Genomic DNA, 27,554 nt, shown 5'->3' with positions numbered 1-27,554 from the left:
TTTCTTCTAGCAACCTGATTAACTTCTGAGTGGGTCACAGCTGCAGTTTCTTTTGCTGCAGCCAGACCGCATAAAGAAACCTTCCCTAAATTCTCTTAATACTTTTCTCAGTTTCAGTTCATGCCCCCCCTTTTTGTGTGTGTGTGTGTGTGTCGATCATGTTTCAAAATGGTCCGGCAGCATCAGCTTCTCCATTCCTCAGAATGTGATATACCGTTTTTCAGTCATGCCAACCCGCAATCCTGCTCTTTTTTTAATAAATGCAAACCTAATTTTCTAACGTTTCCACTTAGATCTAATCCGTACAGCTGTTTATTATCCCAGTTACCCTCTTCTATACCTTTTTCATTTGTATTCAAAAGCTTCTCCTTAATCTGACTCTGTTCTCTAGGTATGGCCTCGCTGGTCTTTTGTGCAATCCCAAAATGATTTCTGTGGATGTGTTTTAGTCTTCTATCGATAGGTCTCTCTCTAACTACTCCCTCAGTGTGAATTGGTGTTTTTAATATTCTGTAAACTGTCACCTTCAATCCTTTTCTTCATCAGTGTTTTACGTCTGCTCGTTCAGGGCGTAAATCTTTATTGTTCATATCTAATGCCACATTTGCACTTCAAGCTTTATTTAAGACGCTTAAAACAAAGCAACACGTATCACAACCTTTGCCATCAGGCCTTGGGTTGCGTCCCCTCCCACCAGCAGAACCCATATGTGCCTTTTCTCCAGATTTACATCAGTTTAAGAAGCAGAAGAGGAGCCCCTCGCTTCAGTCTGCCGTTGCAAGTAGTACATATAACAAGTCAAGCAATACGTGGCATTCAGAGCGCAATGTTTAAAATTCAGTGGTTAAAGTTCAGTGTCTAATGAGAGTGGCGGGCGCTCTTGCGCATGCTGCTTGGGAGTCTGCCTCCAGATTAAAGGCATCATAAAAGCAGGCTTGAAATTGGTTTGAGGGAGGAAGACAAGACAGAAAGGAGAAAGAGGGAGTAAAAAGGGAAGGACGGGGGGTTGCAAGAGGAAAAAGAAGCCTGGTGCATAGGCAGGGAATCCAAGTTTGAAGCGTTTCTGCAAAATATGGGAAAATGCCCTTAGTTTGGGGGAGGAGAGTGAAAAGCAGTGATGCTGGTACAGAATTTGGGACGAGGAGGCCCAGGCCTGTGGTTCTGGCCTAATCACCGCCATTCTTGTCCAAGAACCATGACATAGGTCGACCCGAATTGTGGAGTACAGGCCGGACACCGGTAGGACATGTCTTCCCCCAGACACCTGTGGGATACGTCTCATCCTGAGGGTGTAGGCGCAGGCTGAACACCGGTGGGACACGTCTTGCCCTGAGGGTGCAGCCTGGACACTGGTGGGACCTGTCTCGCCCTGACGGTGTGGGCGCAGGCTGGACACTGGGGGGACACGTCTCACCCTGGACACTGGTGGGACACGTCTCGCCCTGAGGGCATGGGGAGAAGCCGGACCCTGGGGGGGGACACGTCTCACCCTGGACACTGGTGGGACAAGTATCGCCCTGAGGGCATGGGCACAGGCTGGACACCACTGGGACACGTCTCTCCCTGGACACTGGTGGGACACATCTTGCTCTGAGGGTGCAGACGGAGGCTGGACACTGGTGGGACCCATCTCCTCACAGACACTGGTGGGACATGTCTCCCCCCAGGGCTGCCTGTGAGCAGGGAAGAGTTGGGGCAGCCCAGCATGGGGTAGGTTGGCCTCCCAGCTGGTTTAAAGCCCACCCCGGGTGAGGAGGATGAGCTGGGAGCCGCTCTGGGGTGGGCAGCTGCCCCGCGCTGGGCCAGGCGGCCTCACGCCGCCAACTCAGCGGCGCCTCCGTCCCCTCAGCAGCCCCTTCCCCACCCCGCTTCTCCGCAATGGTTTCACCCGTGCCCCCCTCCCGCGCCGTGGTCTCGCCCTCCTGCACTACCCCTCGCCACCGCAGGGGGCGCGGGAGCTCCCTCCCGGCCGGCTCCCCCGCCCTCGGAATGTACCAACTCCTCCCGCAGAGGCGGGGGGGGAGCGCAGGGAGGACGGCGCCGCTAGCTCGGCCCGCCGGGGAGGCAGCCGCGGCTGTTTATTCTTGCTTCTGTCTCTGAAGGCGGTCGCTCCCGGCAGACCTCTCGGGGTGGGGAGGGGGCAGCGGGAAGCTCGGCGGGGCGGCGCGGGGCGGCGCGGCCACCCCCGCGGCGCGGCGGGGTGGGGCGGCGCTGCCGCCGCACGCGGAAGGAGCGGGCGCCCATGGGCGCGGGGGCCGGTGCCGGTGCCGCCGGTGCCGCCGGTGCCGGGGCGCTCGGCGCGGCCGTGGCGGCCCTGTACGCGGCCACGCTGCTGCCCGCCCTGCCCGGCGGGGACGCGGGTAACGTACCCAGCGCCGCCCGCCCGCCCGCCGAGGGGCCTCCCTGGGGGCGGTCACCCCATAGCGGCACCCGCCCCTTTTGGGAGGGGGGACTCACCCCATAGGGGTGGGGGTTTGGGGTCACCCCATGGGTGCACCTGCCCCTTTTGAGGGGGGGACTCACCCCATGCGGGTGGGGGCCTGGGGTCACCCATGGGTGCACCTGCCCCTTTTGGGGGGGGGACTCACCCCATGCGGGTGGGGGTTTGGGGTCACCCCACAGGGGCACCTGCCCCATAGAAGGGGGACTCGCCCCATGGGGGTGGGGGCCTGGGGTCACCCCATGGGTGCACCTGCCCCTTTTGGGAGGGGGGACTCACCCCATGGGGGTGGGGGTTTGGGGTCACCCCATAGGGGCACCTGCCCCTTTTGGGGGGGGGGGACTCACCCCATGGGGGTGGGAGTCTGGGGTCACCCCATAGGGGCACCTGCCCCATAGAAGGGGGACTCGCCCCATAGGGTGGGGGCCTGAGGTCACCCCATAGTGGCACTTGCCCCTTTTGGGGGGGCGGCTCACCCCATGGGGGTGGGGGTCTGAGGTCACCCCATAGCGGCACTTGCCCTATGGTGGGGGGGACTCACCCCATAGGGATAAAGGCCTGAGGTCACCCTGTAGGGGCACTCGCCCCGTAAGGGCACCGCCTTGCAGGGGTAGGGGCGAAGGGGGGTCACCCTATGGGTGCCCCATGGGGCACTCAGGCCACTGGGGTTGGTGCATGGGTGGTCACCCCATAGGGGCGCTTGCCCCATAGGGACTGCTACGTCGCGGTCATCCCATAGAGGCTTGTTCCCCATAGGGGCTGGTGCGTGGGCCGTTGCCGCACGGGGGGGGGGCACTCGCCCCACAGGGACAGATGTATCCCGGTCACGGCATAGGGCTGCCCGCCCCATAGAGGCTGGCGCTCCGCCCCCTCGGGGCTGGTTCGTTGTAGGTGCGTGGTGGTCGCCCCGCTGGGGCGGTCGCCCCGCAGGAGCAGCGCGGCGCGGTCGTGCCGCCGGGGTTGTCGCGGTGCAGTTGCCCCGGAGGGTCGTTCGCCCCACTGGGATCATCCATCGTAGTCTGCTGGGCTCGGTGCCTGGGGCTTGCCCCGCTAGGGTGGGTGCGTTGTGGGCCCCCTCCCCAGGCAGATGGCCACCCCCTTGCGGTGGGCGTTTGGGGGTCATCCCCAGTACCCCCTAGATGTGCCGTCACAGGGCTTCCCTTTGCCGTCGTTGGGATGCCTCACTGAAAAGTGATTTTTTTCGTTCAGATCGGATCCTGTCCCTCGCACCCCAAACCACACTGGTTACTCAAGGTGCCGGGCTGTTATAGCAAATAGTTTGCCTGTATTTGAGCCTTTCAGCGAGGGATTTAGGAAGAGGCCTTGAGGCATCCGGGAGCCACCTGTGCCATCTTGCCAGATGTGGCATCACGAAACGTGATTCCTTGGGACCTTGCTTTCTTTGGCGCACGTAACTACGGCCCGCGCAACAGTCAGATTTGTGGACTTGTCTTTCTGAAAGTGCAACTGAAAGTACAACTTGCTGCCAGTGACGGACAGACTGTTGCTTTGTTTCTTGTTCTGCTGCCTGGGCTGGAAAAAATCTTTCCTGTTCGGTGCCTTTGTGGTTTTGCTCTTTTAGCCTGGTCTTGCTTAAATTTCTTGCTTTTTGTGGCGTGCGTGTAGCTGTGATTTGGGAACAGGAGGGCTTATATTTTTTTCAGGTGATGCTTTGATTTTTTGTTTTTCTCGTGGATTAGGTACCTAGATAGACTTTTTCTTTTTCATCTTCCAAAAGAGTGTTGAGTAGGTATGTCCGACTGTGCCTCCTGACCATCTCCAGTTTGAAGCTGCATGTAAAATTCCTTTTTAATGAGTGGACTTTTAGTGGATACGTGTATTTACAGCTTGAGGTGAACACAAGTGTACATGTAGGTGTACACAAATATTTTAACTACCTTTCTTTAAAATTGTACTTTTAGTTTTTGTTTAGAGTTACGTGAAAGATAGTGTTACCTGGTAGATTTAGGGTGCTTCTTGTATAACCATGTTTAAGGCAGCATGTATTTAACATAGCTCTTCATATACAAATGTAAAGTTGAGTAGTGATTCAAGTTGAGGATTATTTGATTTAAAGATAATAGAAGCAGCTCTTGATTTCATTACACAAAACTCCTCCTAGTTGTTTGGCTCTCGGAGTGTTCGTTTTGGCCTGCAGATAGGCACTCACGCAACTTTGTTATTCATTTTTAGTATACCCAGTTTGGTTTGTGGGCTCCAGCCTAGATCAGAGGGACCCTGTTGTGCTAGTCAGAGCTGCCAAATATTAAAAGAATTTATTTTTAAATCCCCTCTCCAAAGAACTTGCATCCTCCGCTCTAGAGAAGACATGCAAATATGGCCCTTGGTAGGCTAGGTGGTGTGCTGCCTCATGGCTTTTGCTTCTACTCCAAAGTTTATAAAGGACTGTCTTTACTTATTCTGCTTTTATTGGTTAATATGTGAACATACTGGGAAAGTGCTGTGATTGTGGAGCTCTCATCATGGCCTCATGAACCTTGGTGTGGGTGCTGGACCTATCTGAGCTGCTTCCCATCCACGTCATGAAGAGGGCAAAGGCTGTGGAGCAGCAGCCCTCAGAGGTGGGACTGAACAGCAAATTTGGCAAAGGCAGGTTGCATTGATGGTTAACCATTAGCTGGAGTCTTTGACATGATTGTAGAGGAATTAGAAAGGGGCTTTTGAAATTAGACTCTGGTTGAGGTGAGGTGTAAGACCGAGGGGTGGCGCTTCTGTATGTTTTGTCGATTGGTGTCGGAGATGCAGAAGCGTCCGTGGATGCTAGTGAGGACACCCCACCGATGTGGGGATGTCACCTGAGATGTTCTCTGCAGAATATCCTCTGGCTTGTGTGGTCCTGCTTGTGCCTTGACCTCCCATCCCTTATCTTTTTGGATTTTCTTCCAAGTCTCTGCTGCCTGAATTGCTTGTGTTTACTAGAGCTTCACCAAGGCAGGTTCGTCTCACCCTCCTAAAACAGGATATATCCTGGCACAAACTGAAATGACCTCAAAGAACACAATTTGGTGTATTTTCAAGGTCTTCAGCCAAGCTGTTCTCACTCCCCGGTGCATGTAAGGATACTTGCCTGGGTCTCAGCAGCTGCTGTGCCGTCTTGTTGTGATAAGACTTTTTGGGTTATTCACCTCATTTCTCATAGATGCAATAGCCCACATATAGCACCATGGTAATTCAGCCGTATCACCTCCTGTTCACGAGCCGGCCTGGTTGGAGTTAGCTGAAAGGTCTCTGCACAGCATTGCCTGAAGCAACTTGCCTACACTTGGGCATGTATCTGAAAGTTACTCCATCAAAATCACTGAAGAGATTTGTGTAAAGAGGTGCTGAAGGATTTACTGTATCTACTTTCAGGCAGGGAGCCTATTTTTTTTTAAGCTCTCCATATATTTTTAATTGTTCCTGAAGTCTGCCATAATCCTAAATGTAAAAGGCAATAGATATTTTCATTGGCAGCTTTCTCATGTTACTTAGTTTTATAATAAAGGCATGAGAGAATGAATTTTAGAGCTAATTTGAAAACATCCACCCATGTTAAAACAGCTTAAAAAGGGCTCAAATAAACTCAAGTTCAAGAGAAAAAAGAACAAAAAACCTGTGTTCTGATGTTTCAGACCTCAGCTCCCAACCTTGCCGGGTAAGTCCATTTCCAGCCACCATAAGGCCTGCTGCCTGAACACCTTTATTGGGGAATCAAGTTGGTCAGTCAGAAATGTTCTTATACAAAGATTATGCCGGAATAAACTCTTCAATTTCAGCCTGTGTCTGAAGACACCCCAGGTCATTTTTTCTCACGAGAAGTATATTGAAATCAATTTTGGACAAAACGTTGATGCTGTGTTCTTCCTAGGTAAGTTTTGTTATATAATATAATGCTCAGCACTTAAGTAGCTCATATAAAGTTTCTAGGGAAAGAGGCTAAGCAGGTGCTGATTTATCCAAGGGGATGGGAGGATGCAAAAGCAGAGTCTCGATAGCGTCCCAGCTCCCTGTCTCGGATAGAGACCTGTAGAGCCTCCATCTCTACTAACCTAAGGGCTGTGCCAGCCCTTTTCCTCCCGCGTTACGCGCTGCCTTTGATTTGCCCAGTGGCAGTCGATGGGCCCGCAGCCTGCGAAGTGATTTAGGAGGTTTTATTATTTGTTTCCTTGATTCTTCCTAGGCAAAGCTGTGCTGTTTTGCTTTCAAAGCTTGGCAATGGCATGCACTGGGCTTTTTTTGTTTTTGTTTTTTTTCCCAGCTTTCTGGTTGGTTTGTGTCTGCATTGCTGTGATGTTGTTCTTGCCCATGGTATGGATCGATACCATAGCAATATGTATTAACCTAATAGCGCATAATCTTTCAAGTCAATAGTAGGCATTTTCAACATACGCGTTTCTCTATCCAAGAAGGACTTAGCTGAGTCTGTAGCCACGTCTCGCTCGTGAGGCTACGGTGCCCTGGCTGGGCTGGAGGAGACATTGCCAGGAGCCCCGAGCCCATCTTTACCTGCTGTTCCTCCGATGCGTTGGCCTATGGGTAATTCACCTTGCTTAGCAACTGCACAGAAGAGCAGTTACCAGCATGCTGGGAAAGTCCCTGGAAGCCTAATTTAGGGTTTCCTTTATTAGCATGACCTTTTGCTGTGTGCAGGGTAATTAGTTGTTCAGCTCCCGGTAGCTCCGCCTGCCCGACCGCGATGCCTTGCAGGTATTTGCACCTTCCTGACAACGAACTTGAGGGTATTTGCTAGGAAAAACAAGGGTGCACCAGGAAGACGGTAGGCAGCGCAGGGGCACCGATCCGAGCACGTTCCCAAAACCTGCCTTGCTGCCGTCCCAAGGCGCAGGCTGGGATTATGGCCGGCCTGTGTTCTCAAAATGGCTCACTTTGGGGTTTGCGCTGCGCTTTTCATAATGTCCTGGCTGTGTTATGGAGCACGGACCTCTAAGGAGCTACTGCCTGCCAGGGTCCTTTGTCCCTCGCCGGCACCACAGACGTCCCCGAGTCCCTAAGTGGACGCAGCGGCTCTGGAAGGAGCAGAGGTGAAACTGTGGCGCCTGTGAAATCAGGAGCGAAACTCCCGTCGGTGTCATCGGGGCTGGGACTTCCAGCCCCGTGCGCTGGTTTTAGTGTGCATGGAAGAGGTTAAACCTGGTTCTGTTAGTCAAGGTGAAGCGTAGTTCCTCGGGAGAGCGCTTTGGGCAGGGGAAAACGCCGAGTGCCTCCAAGTCGTTCTTGCCTGCGCAGAATTGAGCTGTGCGTCCTCCTGGCTTTGCGATGCTTCGGAAACGTCAGAGCTGCGGCGAAGTAAATGAGCAGACTTGGGATGGACACATTTCCCGTTGCGTCAGCTTCTTCTGTCAATCTTGCAATAGGTTGGAACTTTCTTAAGATAGGGTAGCAATAAAAATAAGCAGTGTTTGCAAGCACAGTAAAACCCCCATCTGAAAGGCTTTTATGCAGAAAGCCCAAGGGCTGTCCCTCGGGCTTCTTGCATGCTCTAGATGATAGCTGTAATTTTACAGCAGTAATGAACAGCAATTATAGGTTGACTTGCATCTTCCTTTTAAAATACATGGTTCACTGTAACTGTCAAGATTTAAAGTTAACCGTGCCATTTCTATAAGCCTTAGCCCTTATGTTGGATGGTAATGAAGTAATAACGTGCAGGAATAAAATACTGTTTATTTAGCGTTTAAAGCAACGGTGCCTTTCATTTTATGTCTTTACTGTGTAATGATGGGGCAAATATACCTCAGCCTTGGCACTCCAGAAATTAGAAAGATTGGATCACTCAATTTGAGGGGGATAAATAAAAGGAAGGGGGGGGGGGACTTTCTTTTCTAGCATGGCAGAGGTAGCAAACGCTGCAAAGTGTCCTGAATCCTTTCTGTTCTGGGTAGGGACTGAATACCAGCCATAATTTTTAATTTTGTTACCCCTTTGTTGCGCCCATCGTCCTTTAATGTATTTGTGCGTATTGAATACATTTAATATACGCAGTTCAGTAGCGTTGCAAAATGCTTCCATGTAGAGTGCTCTAAAAATGCCAAGTATTATGCTAACATGACTCTTTTTGTGACAGTTGTTCATCCTGGCGTAAAATACAAATGAAATGCAAAATCTAAATGGTATTACATAATGAGAACAGCAATTGGATGTAGTATCCACTGACAGGTAAAAGAGTTACTTTTGAAGCAGATGTTGCAAGAATTCCTCTAGCATCAGAGATCAGCTACATTCCTCAGTACGTGGTTGTAGATTTGCATGCACAATGATGATTTTCAACCCCATTTAAAAATATAAAGCAGTGTTTTTTAATGAGACGCAACCAGGCTGTTAAGAGACAATGCAATGTAAGCTCTCCCGGCTCTAACGCTTGCAAGTTATTGAATCAAGCATTCTTGGTTTTAAATGAAACGCACACGCACACGCACAGGCAATAATGCCTGCAACTTGAATATTTCAGGCCCTTCTTTAACAGAACCTACGTATACCTTCACTTATCGTTCATAAAAGTCTTGCGAAAACATACAAAAGATATTTTGTGCAGTGACATCAGAGGGAGAAAATATTCTTAGAAAATTTCATGCTGTTAAATCTCTACAGATTTACAGTTTTATCCAGTCAAATTAATGCAAAACCCCAATGCAAGCATTTGGATTTTGAAAACTTTGGAGGAGTGTCATTTCCTAATAGTAATTATTGGTTTTACATTATTTTTTCACAGGGGAGCTGATCACAGCCGCATATGAGCTTGGAGTAAGTATTAGTTTTATTGTTTAATCAATGCTCTCATTAACAGTTTTAGGAATTAAGGAAGTTTAATTAAGCATGGAGTAAAGTAGATTAATTTATTTTCAAACCACAGTTTTTACTAACTTATAAGTACAGCACGCGACAATTTACTTCAAGTTTTAAATCCAATTAAACTAAATTATAAAGCAAAGGCTTTACTGTATATACAGTAGCTGGCTTATTATCAACCCAAATTTTGTATAAGCTGGGGAGAATAAAATAAATCGGGTTAACAATTTTAATAAGTTTTATTATTTAATAAACTTTATTATGGTGCATGATCCCTTTAGGCAAGACCTTAGGACTGTCAGCGTGGTGGTAATCCGATAGCAGTGTGGTCTTTCAACTTGCTAACCAATAAAATAGTTCAGAATCTGCTTTTTAAAAACAGCCTTTTGAATGACCCTAATATACTGTGAACCCAAACAACAAGCAGTTTAAGGAACGATAATGAAATGTGTCACCTCTTTTCTCAGCGATTCATTATTATGGGTGATGTGTGTAGCCAAATCCACTCAAGAAAATATTTGCTAAGTTGAAATTGGCACAAAACGATTGTTAGAGAAAAGCTTCTGTTCAAAGACCCTCGTTATTGGCGATAGACCCTGGTGCGCAGTATCAAGCTCGTGGGAGAGCTCGTTCCGGGCTCCAGCGCCGTTGTGGTTTTATTTCAGCTGTATGGCAACTTTGTGAAGCACGTGTCGATCTGTCCGTAGGTCGCCCACCCTCCCGGCTACCCTTTGTTCACGCTGCTGGCCAAACTGGTGATTGGGCTGTTGCCCTTCGGGTCCGTTGCGTACCGAGTAAATCTGCTCTGCGGCTTGTTGGGAGCAGCTGCAGCGTCTTTGCTTTTTTACACAGTTTTCAGGTAAAGTCATTGTCGGTATTTTCTTGTTGTCGTGATTCTGCTGGGGCGCTTCCACGGCATCGCGGGACGTTTCTTAGCGCACCCTCTGTTCCCCTCTGGCCTTTTAACCACTGTTTTCCCCCTATGTTTCGAGCTGTAATTAGTTCCTCTGATTAAACGAACAGTAGTTTAATCTGAATTTGACCTTCTTTCCCGCACAAAAGGTTTTATTTATTTTTTTAAATAATGATAATAGCCATAATAAAAAGTGCACCCTTTTCCTTACAAAGACGTGACAGGTTGTTCGGTCTCATTATCACAATTCACTGATCAGTTTAACTAACCAGAACTAATGAAGTTTGTCATTATATAAAGATGCAGATGGTCTGTTTAAATTAACAAGATGAGCTTCACCTATCGGCAAACCGTGAACTTAATTTAATTGCTCCTCTTCGAGGAGGCGGACGGGCAGTTGCCTGCCCGTGGTACCTGCTCTCTTTGCGCGCCCGTGTAATCTCGCTGCTCGCCAGCGCTGCAGCAGAAATTCAGCCTGCGCCCGAGTGCTTGCAGACAGGGTAATATGAAGAGCAGAGATCAGTACTGGCCGCTTCCATCGATTTTGCTGGGTAGCGGCTTTTCCCCGCAGCGTAGGTGTTGCCTTCTGCGGGAGAGCTGCCGTAACCCATCCGTTTTGTGCAGACCTCTAACCCTGCAAAAAAGGGAGCAAACGCAGTTGCACGTGGTTTGGGATTTTGTTAACCCTCGTTGTCTTTGATGTGGAAGTTCCTTCTGCTCTTAACCTTCGCCTGACCCATATTTGAGAGGATTATCGCAACCAATACAAACAATTTCTAATGTTCTTTTGCAGGGAAAATAGGGCGCGTTTCTAGGCTGAAAACGTTAGCGAAATCTAAAATTATATCAGAATTGTTGATACAGTCTTTGAACGGAGGGACAAAATGCAGCGCTTTATAACTGAGATTATTTTGACAAAGCCGTTTTCTTCATCCAGTTAACGGAGCTACGTTACCCCTCGGGTAAAGCTTCCCAGGAACCGAGTGCGACCTAGAAATAAAAGCAGGAAAAAGCAGCGGGCCAGATCCTGTACAGCCTGAGAGCCCTGAACTCTCCTGAACTTCTGGGGGAGTGAGAAATGCCCAGGGCTGCACGGGATTTGTCCGTCCCAACAATCTTCCTCTATTAAATGGCTATTTGACTGTGTAACATCATGCACGTAGCAGTGGATCTTAGTGCCTGTCTTACACTGAGCTCCAAAGTGTGTACGCAAACATACTGAAAGGGCTCAAGTAATTCCTAAATATTTTTACAGACTAATGCATTTAAAGCAATTGCTTTTACTGTTTGATAACATATGTAATTAAGTCAGTGTCTTTTAACTTAATATTCTGTATATTAAAGCATATTTGGAGTATTGGAAGCAGCGTTGCCCTCTCATGTGCAGTGGCACATGCGGTGTCAGAGCACAATTCATTTTGATTATATCAAAAACTCCCGAAAGGAGTTGCTAAATGTTTTTGAGTATTGGGCTTTAAATTTTTTTAAATTATAATTGCTCTTACTGTTACAGCTGTTGTGCAGGTCTGCCCAGATTTTTAGTTTTAACTCAAACATGACAATTCCTTGCATGCAAGTTTTGTGTGTGTGCAATCATGTGAAATTTTTCTTAGCTGTCGAGAAACTGGAAATGCAATAGAAAAATGACAGGCTAAGTTTGGAGTTTTTTTACACTACTAAGGGTTTGCACTTTTTTGTTGTTTAATTGGATTTGGAAGATACAGGTTCTGTCCAATTTAAAACTTGCATGAAAGAATAGAAAACAAAGAAATGAGAGATGATAGAGACTGTTAACACTTGCGAAATATTTCATCGGTGTAAGGCACTGACTGACAGTCGATTATTAAGACTAGCAGTGGTTGTTTTTTTTTTTTAGTGAATTGTAAGATATTATGGGTCAGTTATGTTTACAAATTACAGTGTCGTGCTTTTCCTTTTAAACACCTTAAAATTGATCTTTTTTTAAAGACAGTCATTTAGCAAAACATTTTTCTTTCTTTGGCTGTATACCTCAAAAAAAAATCTTCCTGAAAGTATTTATTTATTGGCACTGTCGGCCTGAAAGTCTGAAGTAACAGAAGGCACTGTGTGTTTTGTTTTTAACCAGGATCCCGGACCCTCACAAAGGATCTAAATTGGTCTATCCAACCCTTCCGTATTTTTGCGTTTTAATTAAAATACAGCTGACGAAGTGACCTCCGAAAGCCCTTTGGTACCAAAGGAAAAATAAGCAACGGCTCGTTCTGCCGTAAGAAAGCCGGAGACGCTAATATGAAAATATGTAGATGTTAGGAACACAAATAATTGATGAAGTACATATCCTTTGGGAGCAACCCGGTTCAAGTGGCAAATCTCTCTCGTCAAACAATAGACACCCTTCAGAAAGGAGGAAGCCATCTCTATGGTAATAGGGCTAACAGTGCCCTATTGATTGAGTGGAAGAAGACATTATACAATGTCAGTTGGGTTGTTACAATTTCATTTGTCGTGTGACCTGAACTTAACCTCGAAAACCTTTCTTCTGTCAGTGCAGACCCAGCAGCCGGGCATGTTTGCTGTTTACCATTACCGCGAGGCGAGGAGGCGGGGGGGGGGGGATTTTCTATGTGTTTTGCAGCCTGCGTGTACATTAAATATATTCCTTTGGCAGATTTATCCTTTTGTCAGGCATTTGTTTAGGAGGCGTTTCCCAAGTTTATTCGTGCGCGGGTCAGGACAATTTATTTTGCTGTTTTAACGAAGGAGTTCTCGTTCCCTCAGTAGCGGCGTTGGTTCCGATTTAGGAGGACGTTGCAGTGCATGCGGGATTAGGATCGACTTGCGTTCAGTACGTTTATCCTTTAAACAGATCTCTCCTCTCCCAGGTAATGGTGCGCAGGATGCTCTGCGTAGTCACCGCTGGGATCGACGGAAAGAAACCCCTGCCTCTTTTTCTTTCTTTTTTTTTTTAAACACAGATTTTGCATCTTGAAACAAAGTTCTGTTGAACCATGCTCATGCAAAAAGCTCTTTTGTCAGTAATCCAGACCATCAGCGAATGAGCATTTTGCTCTGTTGAATTAGTTATCAAATATGTTTTTCCTCTCCGCACAGTCTTAATAAATTGCTTGTAATTATCGTAAAATGGCATTTACAAAGAGTTTTCTTAGACTGCTTATAACTGATGCAAATAATTCATCTTTGCTTTGAAAGACAGAGGAACTGCATTATGTTTTTAGGACGCAGAAAGTGCGACTATATGATTGTTTCTTTAAACAAATATTTATTTGTTTTACTGTGGGAGGCAAAGCATAGCAAGTTTACAAAGTAAACCAATTATGTTCTTATAATATGATTGCCAAAGTGTAATTTTCTGCACAGATGATGCATTCTTTGCATTCTCTGTTGCAAAGAGAAATTGTATGCTTCTCATTGCTTTAAGTGCATTTTTTCAGGGTATAACTTTCACAGTTTGAGTATTTTTCTATATGTGTATAGCTAGCTTATTGCAGGTGTAGTAGTACAGCAGAAGATACCATTTTATAAATACTTCTTGTAAGTTTTTGGCAGCTTTATTTTGAGTAAGTTGCACACGGACAATTGGAAGGGGAAAATATGCATTAAATCGAGCAGTTCACATCTTTTCAGCTGGTGCTCTAGGTATTATGTCGTGTTTTAGACTAATAGATATATATATATATATTTTTTGTCCCCAAACCAATGTACTGTGCAAGAAACTCTGGACGTAGATGAAAACTGAAGCCAAGTCTTCTCGCACTGGTAACAAAAAGGAGTGGCGGTAACATTTTATGAAATCCTCAAGGTGTTTTGGAAGTGGCACTTTAATATATTGGTAGATCTGAGGTTTATTGCTCCAGTTATTTATGTCCTCGAGCTCTGTGGGGAAGGGCCCCTGTGAATCAAACGTGCTGGAGCGTTAGGAAGACCTGCTACCTGCGTCGCACCCTCGAGAGTGAGCTCGTGGTTCAAGGGAGGAGGCAGTGGAGGCAAAACCGAGGGTGAAAGTTGTGATTCCCTTGCAGTTGCAGTGTGCCGCTTGCATAAAACAACTCGCTGCTGGAAAAAGTTGTCTGCTGCGTGTGATGGGTGGGGAAATACTCCTTGTCCCTCAGATGTACAGGTTAGCTGTAGCTGAAGTAGTCAGTGAACAGTTGACTTTATTTTATTTTATTTTTTTTGGCAGGGTCTGAAGACCAGGTGTCGGAAAGAAGCGTTCCTGGCTTGTATGTCAGCGTTAAACCAAAAACACAGAAATTAAGCAGTTGCACATAGCGCAGGGAGATAATGGTTAATTTAACACGTTGTCCCCACAGCGCAGTGAGCTGATGAAATTATACTTTAGAGTGCTTTACACGTTCGTCTTCTGATTACGTTCCTTTTCAGACAGATCAACTCAAGAGGATCTTCGCTGAGGGTAATGTAGGGATTTGGGACAATTTTAAATGTTCCAAGAGCTAGATTATGGAAACGAGTGTTATGAATCCAAAGCAAGGGAGGACTACTTTACCCCAAGTAGAGAATATATTCTTTTGGATTGTTACGCACTTGACCATTGCTTCATTTGGCAAAGAACAGCAAATTAAAATACTGTGCTTTCCAGAATAAGGAATCTTATAGGGCATGCTTGGATTTTCCAGATTACAGATTATTTTAAATTATTGCCATTGTAGCACAATATGAAGATCTTCACAGTTTCAAAAGCAGCTATGCGTAAGTAACAAGTAGTTACTAAGTTTTAGGAGGAAGAGAAGAATGGAAGGTACTCAAGTATTAATTTTCTTTTAGAAGAATATCTATCATGACCTCTGGCTAATTGGTCATATATATTTTTTTTCCCTCATACTCGTAATAAAATGGCATTGAGTTGAGTGTGTTTAAAGACATTAACAAATCTGTTCATTTGCATTTTTCTATAAAGTAGGCACATTAGGCTGAAATAACTGTGCTTCATTTTGAAGAAAAAAAGCAGGGCAAAAACTCTTTTTTTTTTTTTAAAGACTGAAGAGTCTTTTCTGACAGCTAGTCAGAGTTAGAATTAGTTCAAGGAAATGTTAATAATGCACTGCCTGGCTTAATCCCTTTGATATCACCAGGTATCCTCCTGTTCATGGGTTAATTGCTTTAAAAGCGAAGGCAATATTCTGAGCGGTGGGCCGCTTCACCTTTTCACAGCTGTTACCATTGAGTGACAACTAAATCCCATGTGTAAGATGAGGAAGAGCTCAATCTCCAATTGGGAGAAAATTTATGTAAACCGCAATCCCTTCAGAATGTGCGGAAGTCATAGACTTTCTTGATTTACTCTGCTTTTCCCAGAAAGCTCTATTGTTCACTTTCCTAAGTCCCATCAACCCTTTGTAGCGGAATATCACAGCGGCGGCAGATAGCTTGAAATATATAAATGCTATCATAGCGCTGATTAATAGCAGTGCTTATGAGTCAAGTCTGATAACAGAGCAGCTCTCCACTCAATTTCAGATACTGCTAATGGAATCTGTCTTCTCCAATTGTAATATGAGAAGGCCTAATTTGCTATGGAGCTTGGAGCTGTCACCAGTAGGGGATTGTGGGGTCAGATGGGAGCTGCCAGGTTTTTGCCCTGCAGCTTGTATCTCTCACTTTGAATAGCGCAGCCCCCTGCCTGCCAGTTAGCTGATAGGCCGCCGTGGGGTTTATGCCACTCCATACAATAGCGGAGGGCTACATAGGCTGACTTTATAATTGTGCAGCGAGCTCATTTTTCCACAGCGACTGTGCTGCATAATTTCTAATAAGTGGTTTTAACAAATGTCAGATTATGAAAAGTTTCTTCAATTACCAAAAAAAAAAAAAAACTTATAAAACATTGCAGCTGCTACAGCCGGTTCCTGCGGAGTTTTTGCCACTGGAAGCAGGCACCGTTTGTTATGGTGGCCGTGATAAACGCCTACCTGCTTTCTAAAGATTTCTTTATTGTTAGTTTATGAATCAAATAACGGGTCCTAACTACTGTACCTTTACTCTTTACAAAGACAGAGAGCGAGAAGTTCCCTCGCATTTTTAGTGGCTGAAAGTGTAGTTTTTCTGCTTTGCCTCATTGGAGAGCCGATGGTACAGAGAATTTTTTAAGTGCTCAGCTGTATATGCATTTTATTCAACTTAGCGCTACTCATTAACTGCTCTAGTATAGCATGGCGTTGCGTCATTGACTTAGTTTCCCGACTTTCCTTGGAAAGTTGCCGTTGCAAGGCAGCGTGTTTCAGAGGCCCTTGTCGCAATGGACCCCAGCAGCGCGAGTAGTTTAGCGTCATCCGGTGCCTCCGCGTCATCTCGCTCTGCGGGAACGTGCACGGAGCCGAGTGCTGGCGCTCTGCATGGAGCTGCGTCCTTCTGCCCTGATGTTGGGTGTGTGGCTGTAGGCACAAGGTCCCTGCAGTGGCATTTTTCTTGGGGGTCTCCCAGTCCCCCCAGTGGCAGGGTCGGTGCCAAAGCTGGTGCTGTTACATCTCATCCTTGCTAAAATAGTCTATCAGAGACCACTCGTGTCAGGTCACCCTTAACATCGCTGGAAATCCCGTTTACCATGGCGTATTGATACAACTGGGTTACACGCACTAATTTCAGGCTCAGCGTGCTCATGAGAAGGTTTAGGATTTAATAGTGCAGCAGCAGCTGAGAGGCCGCAGCCTCACCGCAGAGGCAGCGGGTTGCTCTACCTGCGGACGCCGTTAGGAGAGGGTGGAAGGGCTCATGATGAAGAGTTTTGTTGTGGACAAAGTGAAGACCCATCGAGGTCCAGTTCTGGAGTCCCGGGTCATCCCACTTTTCAGAAGCCTCCTTTGGAGACAAGCTGAGCTAAGAGCTTCTTCCAGAATCCAAACTTCTCTTGATTTGGGGCAGAGAGGGGAAAATCCTGAGTGAAGGTGTTCAATCCTGAGAGCTTCTGCTCATGGTGTGCAGGATACCTCTTGCACAAACTGAGGACATTCACGGGCCCGTATTTACCAAGGGGACCTGCAGAGACTTGCTATTAGGAATAAAGGACCATAGTGGTTGTGTCCTTACTGGAAACTTTGGTCAAGCCCAGGGTTGCTGGCAAGAGGGCGTATGTGAGAATGTTGTTGGGCAGGGCCGAACTCCTCACCGGCTAAATGTGCGTTCTCCAGTCCTGACTGTCCCCATTAGTACCTGGGTGTTGCAAAAAGAAGAAGGAGGGTCAGTAAGCGGCTGCAGTCGTTGGCTGAGTGTAAGGCTATATCCAGCAGAAGAGGCATTTGATTCCCATAGAGGGTGGGGAGGAAGTGTTGAGGGCCACTCCTGTCTCCGCAGAGCTATCGCTCATCTGCTCAAAATGCTGAAGTTGTGTGATGTAAAAGTCCCCTTTTGAAGTGCACAACTGCAGTTAGTTATGACAAAAGTGCCCATTCCTGTGGTCCTGCTCATTTGCTTGGTTTTTATTACCTTCTTTTCTTCCCCGTGTGGCACTGAAGGCTCGTCCGGGGGTCGGAGAGCCAAGCCGTGCTCTTTTCTCCTTCCTCGTATAGCATCGGGAGCAGGTTCTGCAGGCAGGACTTAAGTGGCTATTCACGTGAAGATCCTTGAGGAAGAATACAAGCTAGTTTGCTATTCCCTGTAGTACCTGCGGTGGCTCTTCAGCGCTGAGAGCAGGAGAAATCGGCTTTTGTCCATTAAGTGGTTGTGACTAAGAGACTGCGTGGAAGAGGCATGTAAACCAAGCGGGCTTGGGTTTTTTGGGTAATTAATATTGATTTGGTCCTAACTTCATATTAGATTTTTTTCCCCACTTCTTTTTAGAAATAGTTCTTTTACTTTAGCACTAGTGCACATAGACACTCAAAATCAGTCTGGCAAAAGTTTTGTTGTTGAGTCTTCTAGGTCCCATTCTTTTTTAGCTTAGATCACAAAAATTTAAATTTTTTTGGATAAAGCAAATAACTGAACTCTGTTCTAAGTTAAATTTGAAATGTTAAATCTTTAATGCGCTAATCTATTCTAATCATGCCATTAAATAAAATATACATTAAAATGATAGATTTTTGCCATGGAAACGCTAAGTCACAGCAGTGCAAAAGTAGATGATGTTGGTGATGCCCCTGGAGTCGGAGCCTGTGGAAACGTTAAGGGAACCGTTGGCAGCAGGGCCATCCTCTGCAGGTGCAGGGAGAAACTGAAATGGAAAAAAAAAAAACCAATATATTAGTTGATTCAAAGCTGGAATACCAGTGGAGAGTTTAAAAAGCAGGAGAGCTTTCTCCTTCTTCCACTCTGAATAAAAAAAGATGTGAGACTGAGATCTGCCAGTTTTAAAGATTTGGGGGAAACTGAAGGCAGAAATGGTCAGTTTATTTCAGTAGATACAAATAAGTATTTCCAGTATTGGATACATCAGATTAAAACGTAAGGCATGTTTTGATTAGGTTACTTTTCTTCCTGATGAATCCAGTGCACTTAAGGTAGTTATTTTTAACAAAAACATTAATTGAATTCTAGTTTCCATCCATATATAGCTTTAGACAAGTCACTTTAATTAAACTTTTTGCAAATTATTAAATAGGAAATGTCAGCCATTATTTTCTAATGGAAAGTGAAAATGATGATCAATTATTTAACTTTAATGTTATTTTTTACTTGAATTCATATAGATGTAACCTGTGGTTTTGGCTAGCAAAAAGGTGTATCAAACTTGGAATAAAAACTAAATTTAAAACTGCAAGTTGACATGTTTCAGTGATTACCAGCAAATGAGAAGCTAAAAATATAAATACGCAACCACGTAAAATACCTTATTTCAATCAGTTTTCCTGCCTGTTGATTTAACTCTTAATAAAAACCTGCAGCTAAAATATTCCAGATTAAAAGAAGTTTTTACTACCTGCCTCCTTGGAGTTGAGGCCCAGCCACACTTTTTTTAAATCTTTGGTACCTGAAAAGGAAAAGAAAATAATTAATATATATATTAGTTTCCTTTTATATTTAGGGATGCCACGGGAAAATATGGCTCACAAAGGACTGGGTTACCTCTTCTTTGACGACTGTGTCTGTTTCTCCTGAGTATGTTTTAAGACAACAGGAATTTCTGTCCATGTTCAGAAGGTTTTGTTTAGTTGATTGAGAGGAAGAAACCTTCTCCTCCCCCTCGCCTTTTTTTTCTGTTTTTGAAAGTTACTCCACGTGTTTTGAGCAGGTCTTGCCCAAAACTAGTTATTTTGCAAAATCAAAAATACAAACTGTCCCCTTGGCTTTTCCTCCATGTAAGATAAACAAGCCTAGAAGGCAGATTTTATTCAAGCTCAGAGCTTCAATTCTTATCAAAATGGGCTTGACAATGTTAGCTTTAATATCCCTAGGAGAAATTATGAGGACTTGTCTATTGTTGTATTGGCTGAAGGTCTTTTCTTGTTTCAAAACCTGGTTTCTGTGTCGCTGAGGACATTCCAAAGGTGGTTTATTACCACCTCGCAATACTTTCTTCAGGGGAACCCAGGCTCCCTCTCCAAGAGATTTTCTTCGCCTACCCCAGGCCCAGAATAGCCTCGTAGCTAGACAGAGCCTTACGGCGGGGTTTTGCTCATCTTTTGCGCTTCATGGCCTCCCTCTTCCTGAGAGTCACTGGACGGTTGCTTTATGCCTATGTTGTGTTGACAGATGAACAAGGGATGGTTATTACGGGCACTATGACTTAATTGCTAGCAAACCCTTGATGATCTTGTTTCGGTCAGCTGTGTTTTATCATAACAATTAAAAGACTTGGGGGATAACACGCTGGCTTTGAGTGAGCCCAAAGCTACCTTCCTTCTTAGCTATCTTTCCCCACTCCCCAAAAGCGATGCAATAAAGCCCTCCCACGTGTTGTTTTTACATGAGGCCACTTGAGGATTCAGCTGTCAGTGGGTCTTTGCCATGCAAGGTGTTTAAAGAAAAGGTGTTTTCAGAAAAAAAATAACCTTTTCCTTCACCTGACCGCAGTGCATCTACTGCCAAATGTAGGTGGAGCAGCGTGGGTCTCAGTCTGGATGGCAGAGGCCACAGGGGCGTATACTTGTTTCTTGTTCTGCAAGAACAAAATTGGAAAGTAGAAATTATTTGCGATGCTTATGTTAGATGTGGTGTTTGTTTCTGGCGTCAGGCTCTTTGCTTTTCTAAGTACCATGAAAAAATCCTGCCTCACATTCCACTCAGTGGGTGAGTTCTTCACCTTGTTCCTTCCCCCTGCCTCAACATTGCTAATTGAGTTGCTGCTGAGCTTTTGTTGTAGTTATGGGATGTCTCCTTTACCCCTCACGTTCATCTTCTTACACTATAACATTCTCTGTCTTGACCACCAAAATACTCTCTGGGCCTGTAACTAAAGCTATCATTTCATTCTGGATCCCTGGTGTCCTGCTTGCTCTGTCTGTCCTTACAGAACGCATTGCTAACAGCATCTTCAGTTGCAAACAGCACTGTCCTGCTTTGCAGATCTTTTTGTCCTGTCTTTCTCTACCAGTTTCAAGCTTCTTGTCGTCATGTTCAGATCTCTGCCCTTTCTCTTCTGTCTTTCAATTCTTTCACTCTCTGTTCTGTTCTCGTCTTTGTGCCTCTCCCATTCTTTCAGGTCTTTCTGCCTTGTGTGAGTGAATGCCTGCAAGTATCTTTTCCACTTTAAAATTGTTCTTTAGTCCAGAATGTTGTCCGTGGCTGATCTGTGTTGTCTCTGCCTGCGTTGCTTTGTCGCCTCCTCGGACACTCTCTGGTTTTATGGGGGTGAGCAGCCGCTTGGCACTAAGGCAGCGGTGACACAATGCAGTGCCACACTGTTTTAGAGAAGCCCAAAGGGCTGTCAGGTTGCAAAGTGCAGTGGTATGTGAAGATCCTCTTTTGAATCAAAATGAGCAGTGTAACCACATTAGCCCAGTCTCTCAGCAGGTCTGGTTTAATTTGGACCCAGCATTATGCTAACATAGCTATATTGCATTCATTTCTGTTGTACCTTCTGGTGCTACTTTGCACCACCGGTTGTTGCATTGTGTAGACCTGCCTGATGTTTTTTCTGACAGGTAGGTCGTATCCTCATCTGAGGATACCTGTTCTCATCACCTCCACTTGCCAGAGTGTTTCCTTCTGAGTCAGTAAACTTTTAAGCCCATCATTTTCGCTGCTGGTAACAGAATCTGTAAAAAAAACCTCTAAGTTTTCATCTTGGTGTCCAGCTCCTTTTCCCAAAGCTGCTATCTTGATGTTCTTTAAGAATGAAACACATTTCAGTTTAATTTTCAGTATCCACTCTACTCGTAGGAATTTAGCACTGCATGCACACAATATGTTCATGAGGTAAGCTTAGTAGCCTAGCTTTTCCAGCAGTTTCACTTTGTGATAAGATTTGTGAAGACAAAAAAGAATAATCAGGACTGAGCCACGCTTGCTTCTGATAGAGTTCCTGGAGGACCTGCCTCATTCCCACTTATTCAAAGTAGTGGTGACTTTTCTCAGGCAAGGTGAGCTACTTTGCTTCCTTCAGCACAGACAAGGGGTCTCTGCTGAGGTCTCTGACACCATGCTTTCCTAGCCAGCTATGAACTGAAGTAAGAGTTGGGCTTACTTAGACAGTGAAGCGTGTCATGGCTTGGTTCTGGTCATGAATATGGAGTCTGTTCCAGATCTGCAACTGTGAGCTTCCAAGCGGGAGACAAAAGATAATGTACTCTTTGTACAAAAACAGCTACAGCTATGTGGTTGTGGACCCTCACCTTGCACTGCTTGCGGGCTGTATGACGAGCAGAGAGGTCCCCTGCCCCACGTAGTTACGATAAATCTTTAAGCTTTGGGTTTAGCAGCTTTTGTTTCAGCCTTACTTATTTCATAAAACTTGAATCACTGGTTTGAGACTTTTTGTCAAGAAGAAAGGAGTTCTTTAATCTCATTTGAATAGTGATAATACACCAGAGACTTTTCTGGGAAAGACAAGAAGGGATTGGTAAATGATTGGGAGGTTTGTCTCAAGCGCTATTTTTCATCCAAAAATGTTTGGGAAGGTTGTGTTACCTTCTCTCCTTTATTTCCCTGCAAGAGTTCCAAAGGGATTTAAATTATTTTTTTTTTAAATAATTAAAAGTTTTAACTGTAGTGGTGAAACATGAGTGAGCAGAAGGGAGATATGAGGAATTTCTGAAGGACCAGGGACATGTTAATAGTCACTTCAATGACTAAATTTCTTAGACTCCTTTTCCAGTTCTGATAGGGCAGACCGATATACCAGTATGAATCAAATCAGCAGGGCTGTGTTGGAGTCACCCAGTGCCATCAGATTAAGCCTCAAAGCTGCCTGGACGCTGCAGAAAGCACAACTCATCTTCAGCGTAGGTGAATTTGTATGGCAAATGTCGGTTCACGAACCCCATGTTGGTCTTGCAGCCGTGGTGGCTAGAGCAGGCTTGAATCAGAGGGGCAGAAAGGGACTAACAGGGAATCCACACTGCGCTTCTTACTGCCCATGACTGCAGACTGGGAGCTTCACATTTAAACGAGACCTTGCTACCCTGTGGACTTAGATAAGGATGTAACAGCTCATTTTATAGGCATGTTAGTGTTCACCACGAGGAAATAATCCTATGATCCAATTATTGTGTAGAAAGGTGTGAGTGACAGGGCTGAGTGGCAGTGTCCTCTGTGGCAGGGTCAGGAACGGGCAAGTCCAGCACATCCAGGCTTTTTAGCTGGCAACAGAAGATACTTCAAAGTTTGTCCTTTTTTTTTTTTTTTTTTTTGATGGAAAAGGTTCTCTATCCCCTTTCTTCAAAAGCTTATAGGATTCTTTATAGGATCAGCTTTGATCTAAAACAGTGTGGGCCTAAAACTGTTGCATCTGCTGTCATTTGGGATTTTTCAAGCTTTTTCCCTCCTGTTGATTTTCCTGATCTCTTCCTACAGTCTTGATGCTGAAGCACTATGTCACCCTGAGATCTCCTTGCTCTGTCACCAGGACTTCTGACTGATCCCACTACAACGTTTTGATCTGCTGCTCCTTCTACAAATAAAAAGTCACTTATAGGCCTGTTTTTATTTATGACCCTATTTTACACTTAAGGTGTCCTGGGCAGATTAGACTTGGTGTCACCAACTCATAGCAGAGCTATTTACAAACATCAGGAGCAAAGGGCTGGGAACTTTCAAATTGAGGGAAATATCTCTGGGGGCCAAGTGGTTCCCAGTTACTTGCTCCCACTGGATTATGAGTTTGGGGAATGGGAGATTGCTGCCTGTCAGAGACCAAGATGCTCCTCGTATAGTGATTGTCAGCATCATTTTGTCCCTTTGAAAGGGGAGCATTGCCCTGCTGTCATCTGGGTTTAGCCTTAAGGGCTAAAGGCACTGTAGCAAAGTCGAGCCTAATTCTGGAGAACTGGGCTATAAGTGGGGATAGTTCTTCAGTCAGCTGCATGGCTGGAAGATATTGGAGTTGCTTGAGTACTACTGGAAGCAGAATTTGTTTATTTGCGTCCTCCTTGTGTACAACAACGTCCTGCTGTGCTTTCTCAGGTCCTTTCCTGGATGCAGTATTTTCCTTAACCATCTTTGGATCTTTTCTGACAAATCCCAGATGGAAGGAGAGATTGGTAATTGTTCTTCAATGCAATAGTTTTGTGAAACATTTAGACTTTGCATTTGGGTGTCATTCCTGTTAGTAAACAGTATCTGCTTGGATTTGTGTTGGCCTTGGATGTCCGATAGTTGGTTACTTTTTGTCCAGTATCAATGAACTGCCTTGCTTCTCCAGCTACTGCAGATCTGAAAACACAAAGGGGATAAAACAATACAAAGGAGATACAAAGGAGATAAAACAAAAATTGTTAGTCCTAACTGAGACCTGATCTTCCCAGGTCCTTATGCCATCCTTTCTTCCCCGTGAACGCTGCCTCTCATTTTTTTAACGGGACTAAAAATTCCAGTTCTAACTGCACAGGTCCTTCTCTAACATCTGCTGTGTTATGTTGACTTTTCAGTGTGCTTGAGAGATTGAGGGAGCTTAGGTTGTTCCAGAGAAGTGGGAAAAAAAAGATAGGGTGTTATGACTTGTGAAGAGCTCCATAAGCAAATCTTAGGTGGATACCCACTGCTCTGATTACCTGATGGGCAAACTCAGCCGGGCTGAGTAACCCTGGGACTTCGCTCTGATTGTGGTAGAGGAGATAGTTGGTACTTAGGAGCAACTTACACAGGTAGCTTGATGAACAGGTTGGTTAGCTTATAATAATTTTGTTTTAAACTTTCTTAGAAACGCAAATTATTTTTGAAAATACAAAGTCTAAGTGGAAATGTGTGTAATGGAGAGGGGCAAATCGCAGCTCAGACTAGGAAAATACCTGGGTCATGGTAAAGCCTAGTTTAGTCTTACAGCTTGGATGAATTTTTGGACAGGAGCCATGACGTTTTGTATCTTTGAGGAAGACACAATTGGGGTAGTTGTGGTAGCCTATGTGGCATCTTTTTGGGGTGACTTCACAAAGGAGAGGCCCCCCAAACAACCAAGTTTCGACAGAGTTCAAAGTAGAGAACTTAGGCTGCCCCTTAACACAACCAGGGAGCCAGAGCTGCTATTGAAGACCTGGTGTAATAGGTTTCTTGGGCTAAATCCCACCTTGTAGGCTCCCTGCGCCAGCTGCAGCCTCCAGCCAAGTTGGGAAAGCAGCTCCGTGGGGAGCGTGCGCCGTAATCCAGTCTGGAAGTCACAAAGGCGGCGATTACTGCAGCGGGGCCTGGCTTTGCCAGGGGAGCTTGCAGACGTCCAAGCGCTGGGTGCTTCATGCCTCTTCCTCTGTGTCTTCCGCTGGAGCAGACCCCCTGTTTTCTCTTCCCTTTGGCCTTGCTCCTAGCTCCAGCAGGCACGTATGCCTTCTGGGGTCCTCAGGGATCCAATCCTCACCCACCCCCAAGAAACTAAAACCTCCCTGTTGGGAAAGCTCTCCTAATGCTGTCCGTCATGAATAGCTCTAATCCACTCTTTATACAGTGCCTTGATGAATTTAAGGCTGCACCGTTGCTCACATTTCCTCTAGCTGAGAGTATCCCGTTAAAAGCATGACTCTCTGGCTTGGTGTACCATGACCCACTGTGTCATTGCTCATCAGGGTTTCTGAACTGACTTCAGTACTGGAAGTTTTCATAATGCTTGAAAGAAAAAATGCTTGTGTCTGGCTCGCCGGCCATTTGGTTTTGAGAGGCTGCGCTCAGTGGCTTGCAGACACACAGGATGGCTTCCTAATTGTAATTTTGTGTAATGAAATTATTAAGAAGATATTAACCATATAATGTTTTGGAAGGGTGCTGTGTGGCAGTCATAATTTCTGCTGCTACAGTATGTTTAAAAAAAAAGGACAATAAAGTAGGCTTTTTTGTTGGAAAAGAAGATTTCATGTTATCTGTGTTTGCAGGCTTTCTGGCTCATATGCTGGAGGAATCCTTGCTGCGGGGGTGTTTTCATTTTCTCGTCTAACATGGCAGTGGTCCATCGCAGCAGAGGTTTTTAGCTTAAACAATCTGTTTGTGGGGCTGCTTATGGCTCTCACCGCACATTTTGAGGAGGCATCCACTGCGAAAGAGAGATCAAAGGTAAAACATCTCAAGTGAAGTGAATAGTTCTTTATTTTCTTTCAGTTGGTTATCATGCATCTGTTTAATGTCTTATTCACTTAGCATTGATTTAGCTTTGTTTAAATAGGCAAGGCCAGGTTTTGGGACTGTGTTCAGCACCTCTTCTCAGTGGTGTTGATTCCTGGCCTACCTGGGTTTTTGAAAGTGCTAAACCTTTAAAAAATCTGTCCGTGCTGTTTAAGAACTGAGTTGGGACTTGTTGGGTGGGATTTTGTTGTTGTTTTACACACACACACACCACACGCACACGCACACACACACACGTAGTGGAAAGAGGAAAAACCAAAATCGTTTTCATCTGAGTGTTTTGGTGTAAAGTTTAGTTTCCTGCATCAGAGACTCAAAGCAAGCTGTGAGTGTTCAAGTTTTTGTTTTAAGAACTGATATATTTCCTGAGGTTAAACAGATGCATCTTACGGAAATCTACATCTAGTTGGAAACCCAAGTCTCTACTGAAAAACCAAAAAGACCACATTTTCAATCAGTTCTCTGCAGTTCCATGCATGCTCTTTTGAAATTGAAGGTGTCCCTAAAATAATGGCATTATTAAATACAGAGACATTAAGTTTCTTGCTATCTTCTCTACCTTATAGAAGAACCATGCATTCACATGATATTTTGATTTTATGATACTCACTAATTGTGTTCTTTGTACTCCTGTTTGCCTGAACATCTAATCTCTTCTCTTGCAGACTTGCCTGCTGTGACTTCTATGAATTGTGTGAATAAAACAATTCTTGTAGGGCTACTGCAGAGTTTCAGGAGTCCAGAGTGGTAGTTTACTCAACTGAGTGACTTCTCAAATAGCATATTTTATTGTTGGCTATAGATGGCTTGTTTTATTATTTGATTTTTTTTCATTTTCTGATCAGTCCTGTCCCAAGATCCCTAATACCTGGACTCCACAAAGATGGTGTTGGGCATTTTTCAAGCTGCTTCCATGATTTATGTGCCCAGTCTCTGATGGGGTTTTCAAAGGAGATTTTGAGAAGCAATTAATGAGTTTGTTTCAGCTTTTTGGGTGTCCTGCTTCTCACACATTGAAGAGGCTAGGTTTCAGAGAGCAAGTTCTCAACACTTGTCAGAAATCAGGCCCTCTTGCAGACATCTTTGGGGGGTGCTTAGAGCTCACGAATTCACTTGAAAAATTTGTCTGGTTGTCCCAAGTCCCGCAGGGCAGGTCTGAAGCCTACAAGTATAGTCTTGAAATTTCGGTGAATGTTTTGGTGGCAAACCAGCATCCAATGTTGAATACCAGCTGATCACTAAAATTTGCCGCATGATCCCTTCATGCAGTCCAAGGCAGGTGCTTACATCTCTCATGCCTTCCTTGCCGATGACTGAAGGAAGCAGGGGGATGCTCTAATAAGAGTTAAAAATGCCCGTGCTCCCAGGGGATGGCTGCGGAGGTGAGGACAGGTTGTTGGCTCTTTTCCACCAACCCCTGTGAGACTCTGATGGCTTTTTGCCAGTGGGGGACTACCCTGGGGCATGGGCAGAGCCTGGCTCAAGGGTGTAGCATGGACCAGATGGCTGGTGATAGAGGAGGCAGGGAATTCAGGGGAGGGACAGTATCTGGTGGTGAAAGTGGCCCAGACCCAGGGTTTGTATATGGTTTAGCTCTTGTAGTAGCCTGGAGCTAGCCCACCTGAATGAAGAGGACTCAGCCTTGGTGTGGATGGTGAAGGACTGGGGCTGAGCAGAGCATATGGCAGCGAGGGGTGGAAAGAGGCTTTTGTTAGTGTCAGCCAGGGATGGCCATGTTAC

General features: G+C 45.4%; 1 protein-coding gene across 9 annotated transcripts in view; it reads left to right on the top strand.

Moving 5' to 3' along the window:
• The first annotated feature begins 2,198 nt into the window (after positions 1-2,198).
• Positions 2,199-27,554, top strand: part of TMEM260 (transmembrane protein 260) — a 40,635-nt gene continuing 15,279 nt past the window's right edge. For 2 of the 9 annotated variants that reach the window (XR_011141727.1, XM_009670655.2), the window contains exons 1-5: positions 2,879-6,095; positions 6,217-6,308; positions 9,171-9,202; positions 9,955-10,106; positions 25,568-25,745. Coding sequence is in view for 6 of the 9 variants with exons in the window: in XM_009670655.2 (XP_009668950.1) it covers positions 6,064-6,095; positions 6,217-6,308; positions 9,171-9,202; positions 9,955-10,106; positions 25,568-25,745 (486 nt within the window). In the remaining 3 variants the exon portion in view is untranslated. Of the gene's footprint in view, positions 2,361-2,860; positions 9,203-9,954; positions 10,107-25,567; positions 25,746-27,554 lie in introns of those variants that run through there. The other 7 variants (XR_011141729.1, XM_068947454.1, XR_011141728.1 and 4 more) reach the window with 6 other exon arrangements.

This window comes from Struthio camelus, chromosome 5, assembly GCF_040807025.1.
Source record: "Struthio camelus isolate bStrCam1 chromosome 5, bStrCam1.hap1, whole genome shotgun sequence".
Lineage (NCBI taxonomy): Eukaryota > Metazoa > Chordata > Aves > Struthioniformes > Struthionidae > Struthio > Struthio camelus.
The sequence above is the reverse complement of the archived record's forward strand: the minus strand, read 5'-3'. Positions and strand labels throughout refer to the sequence as shown.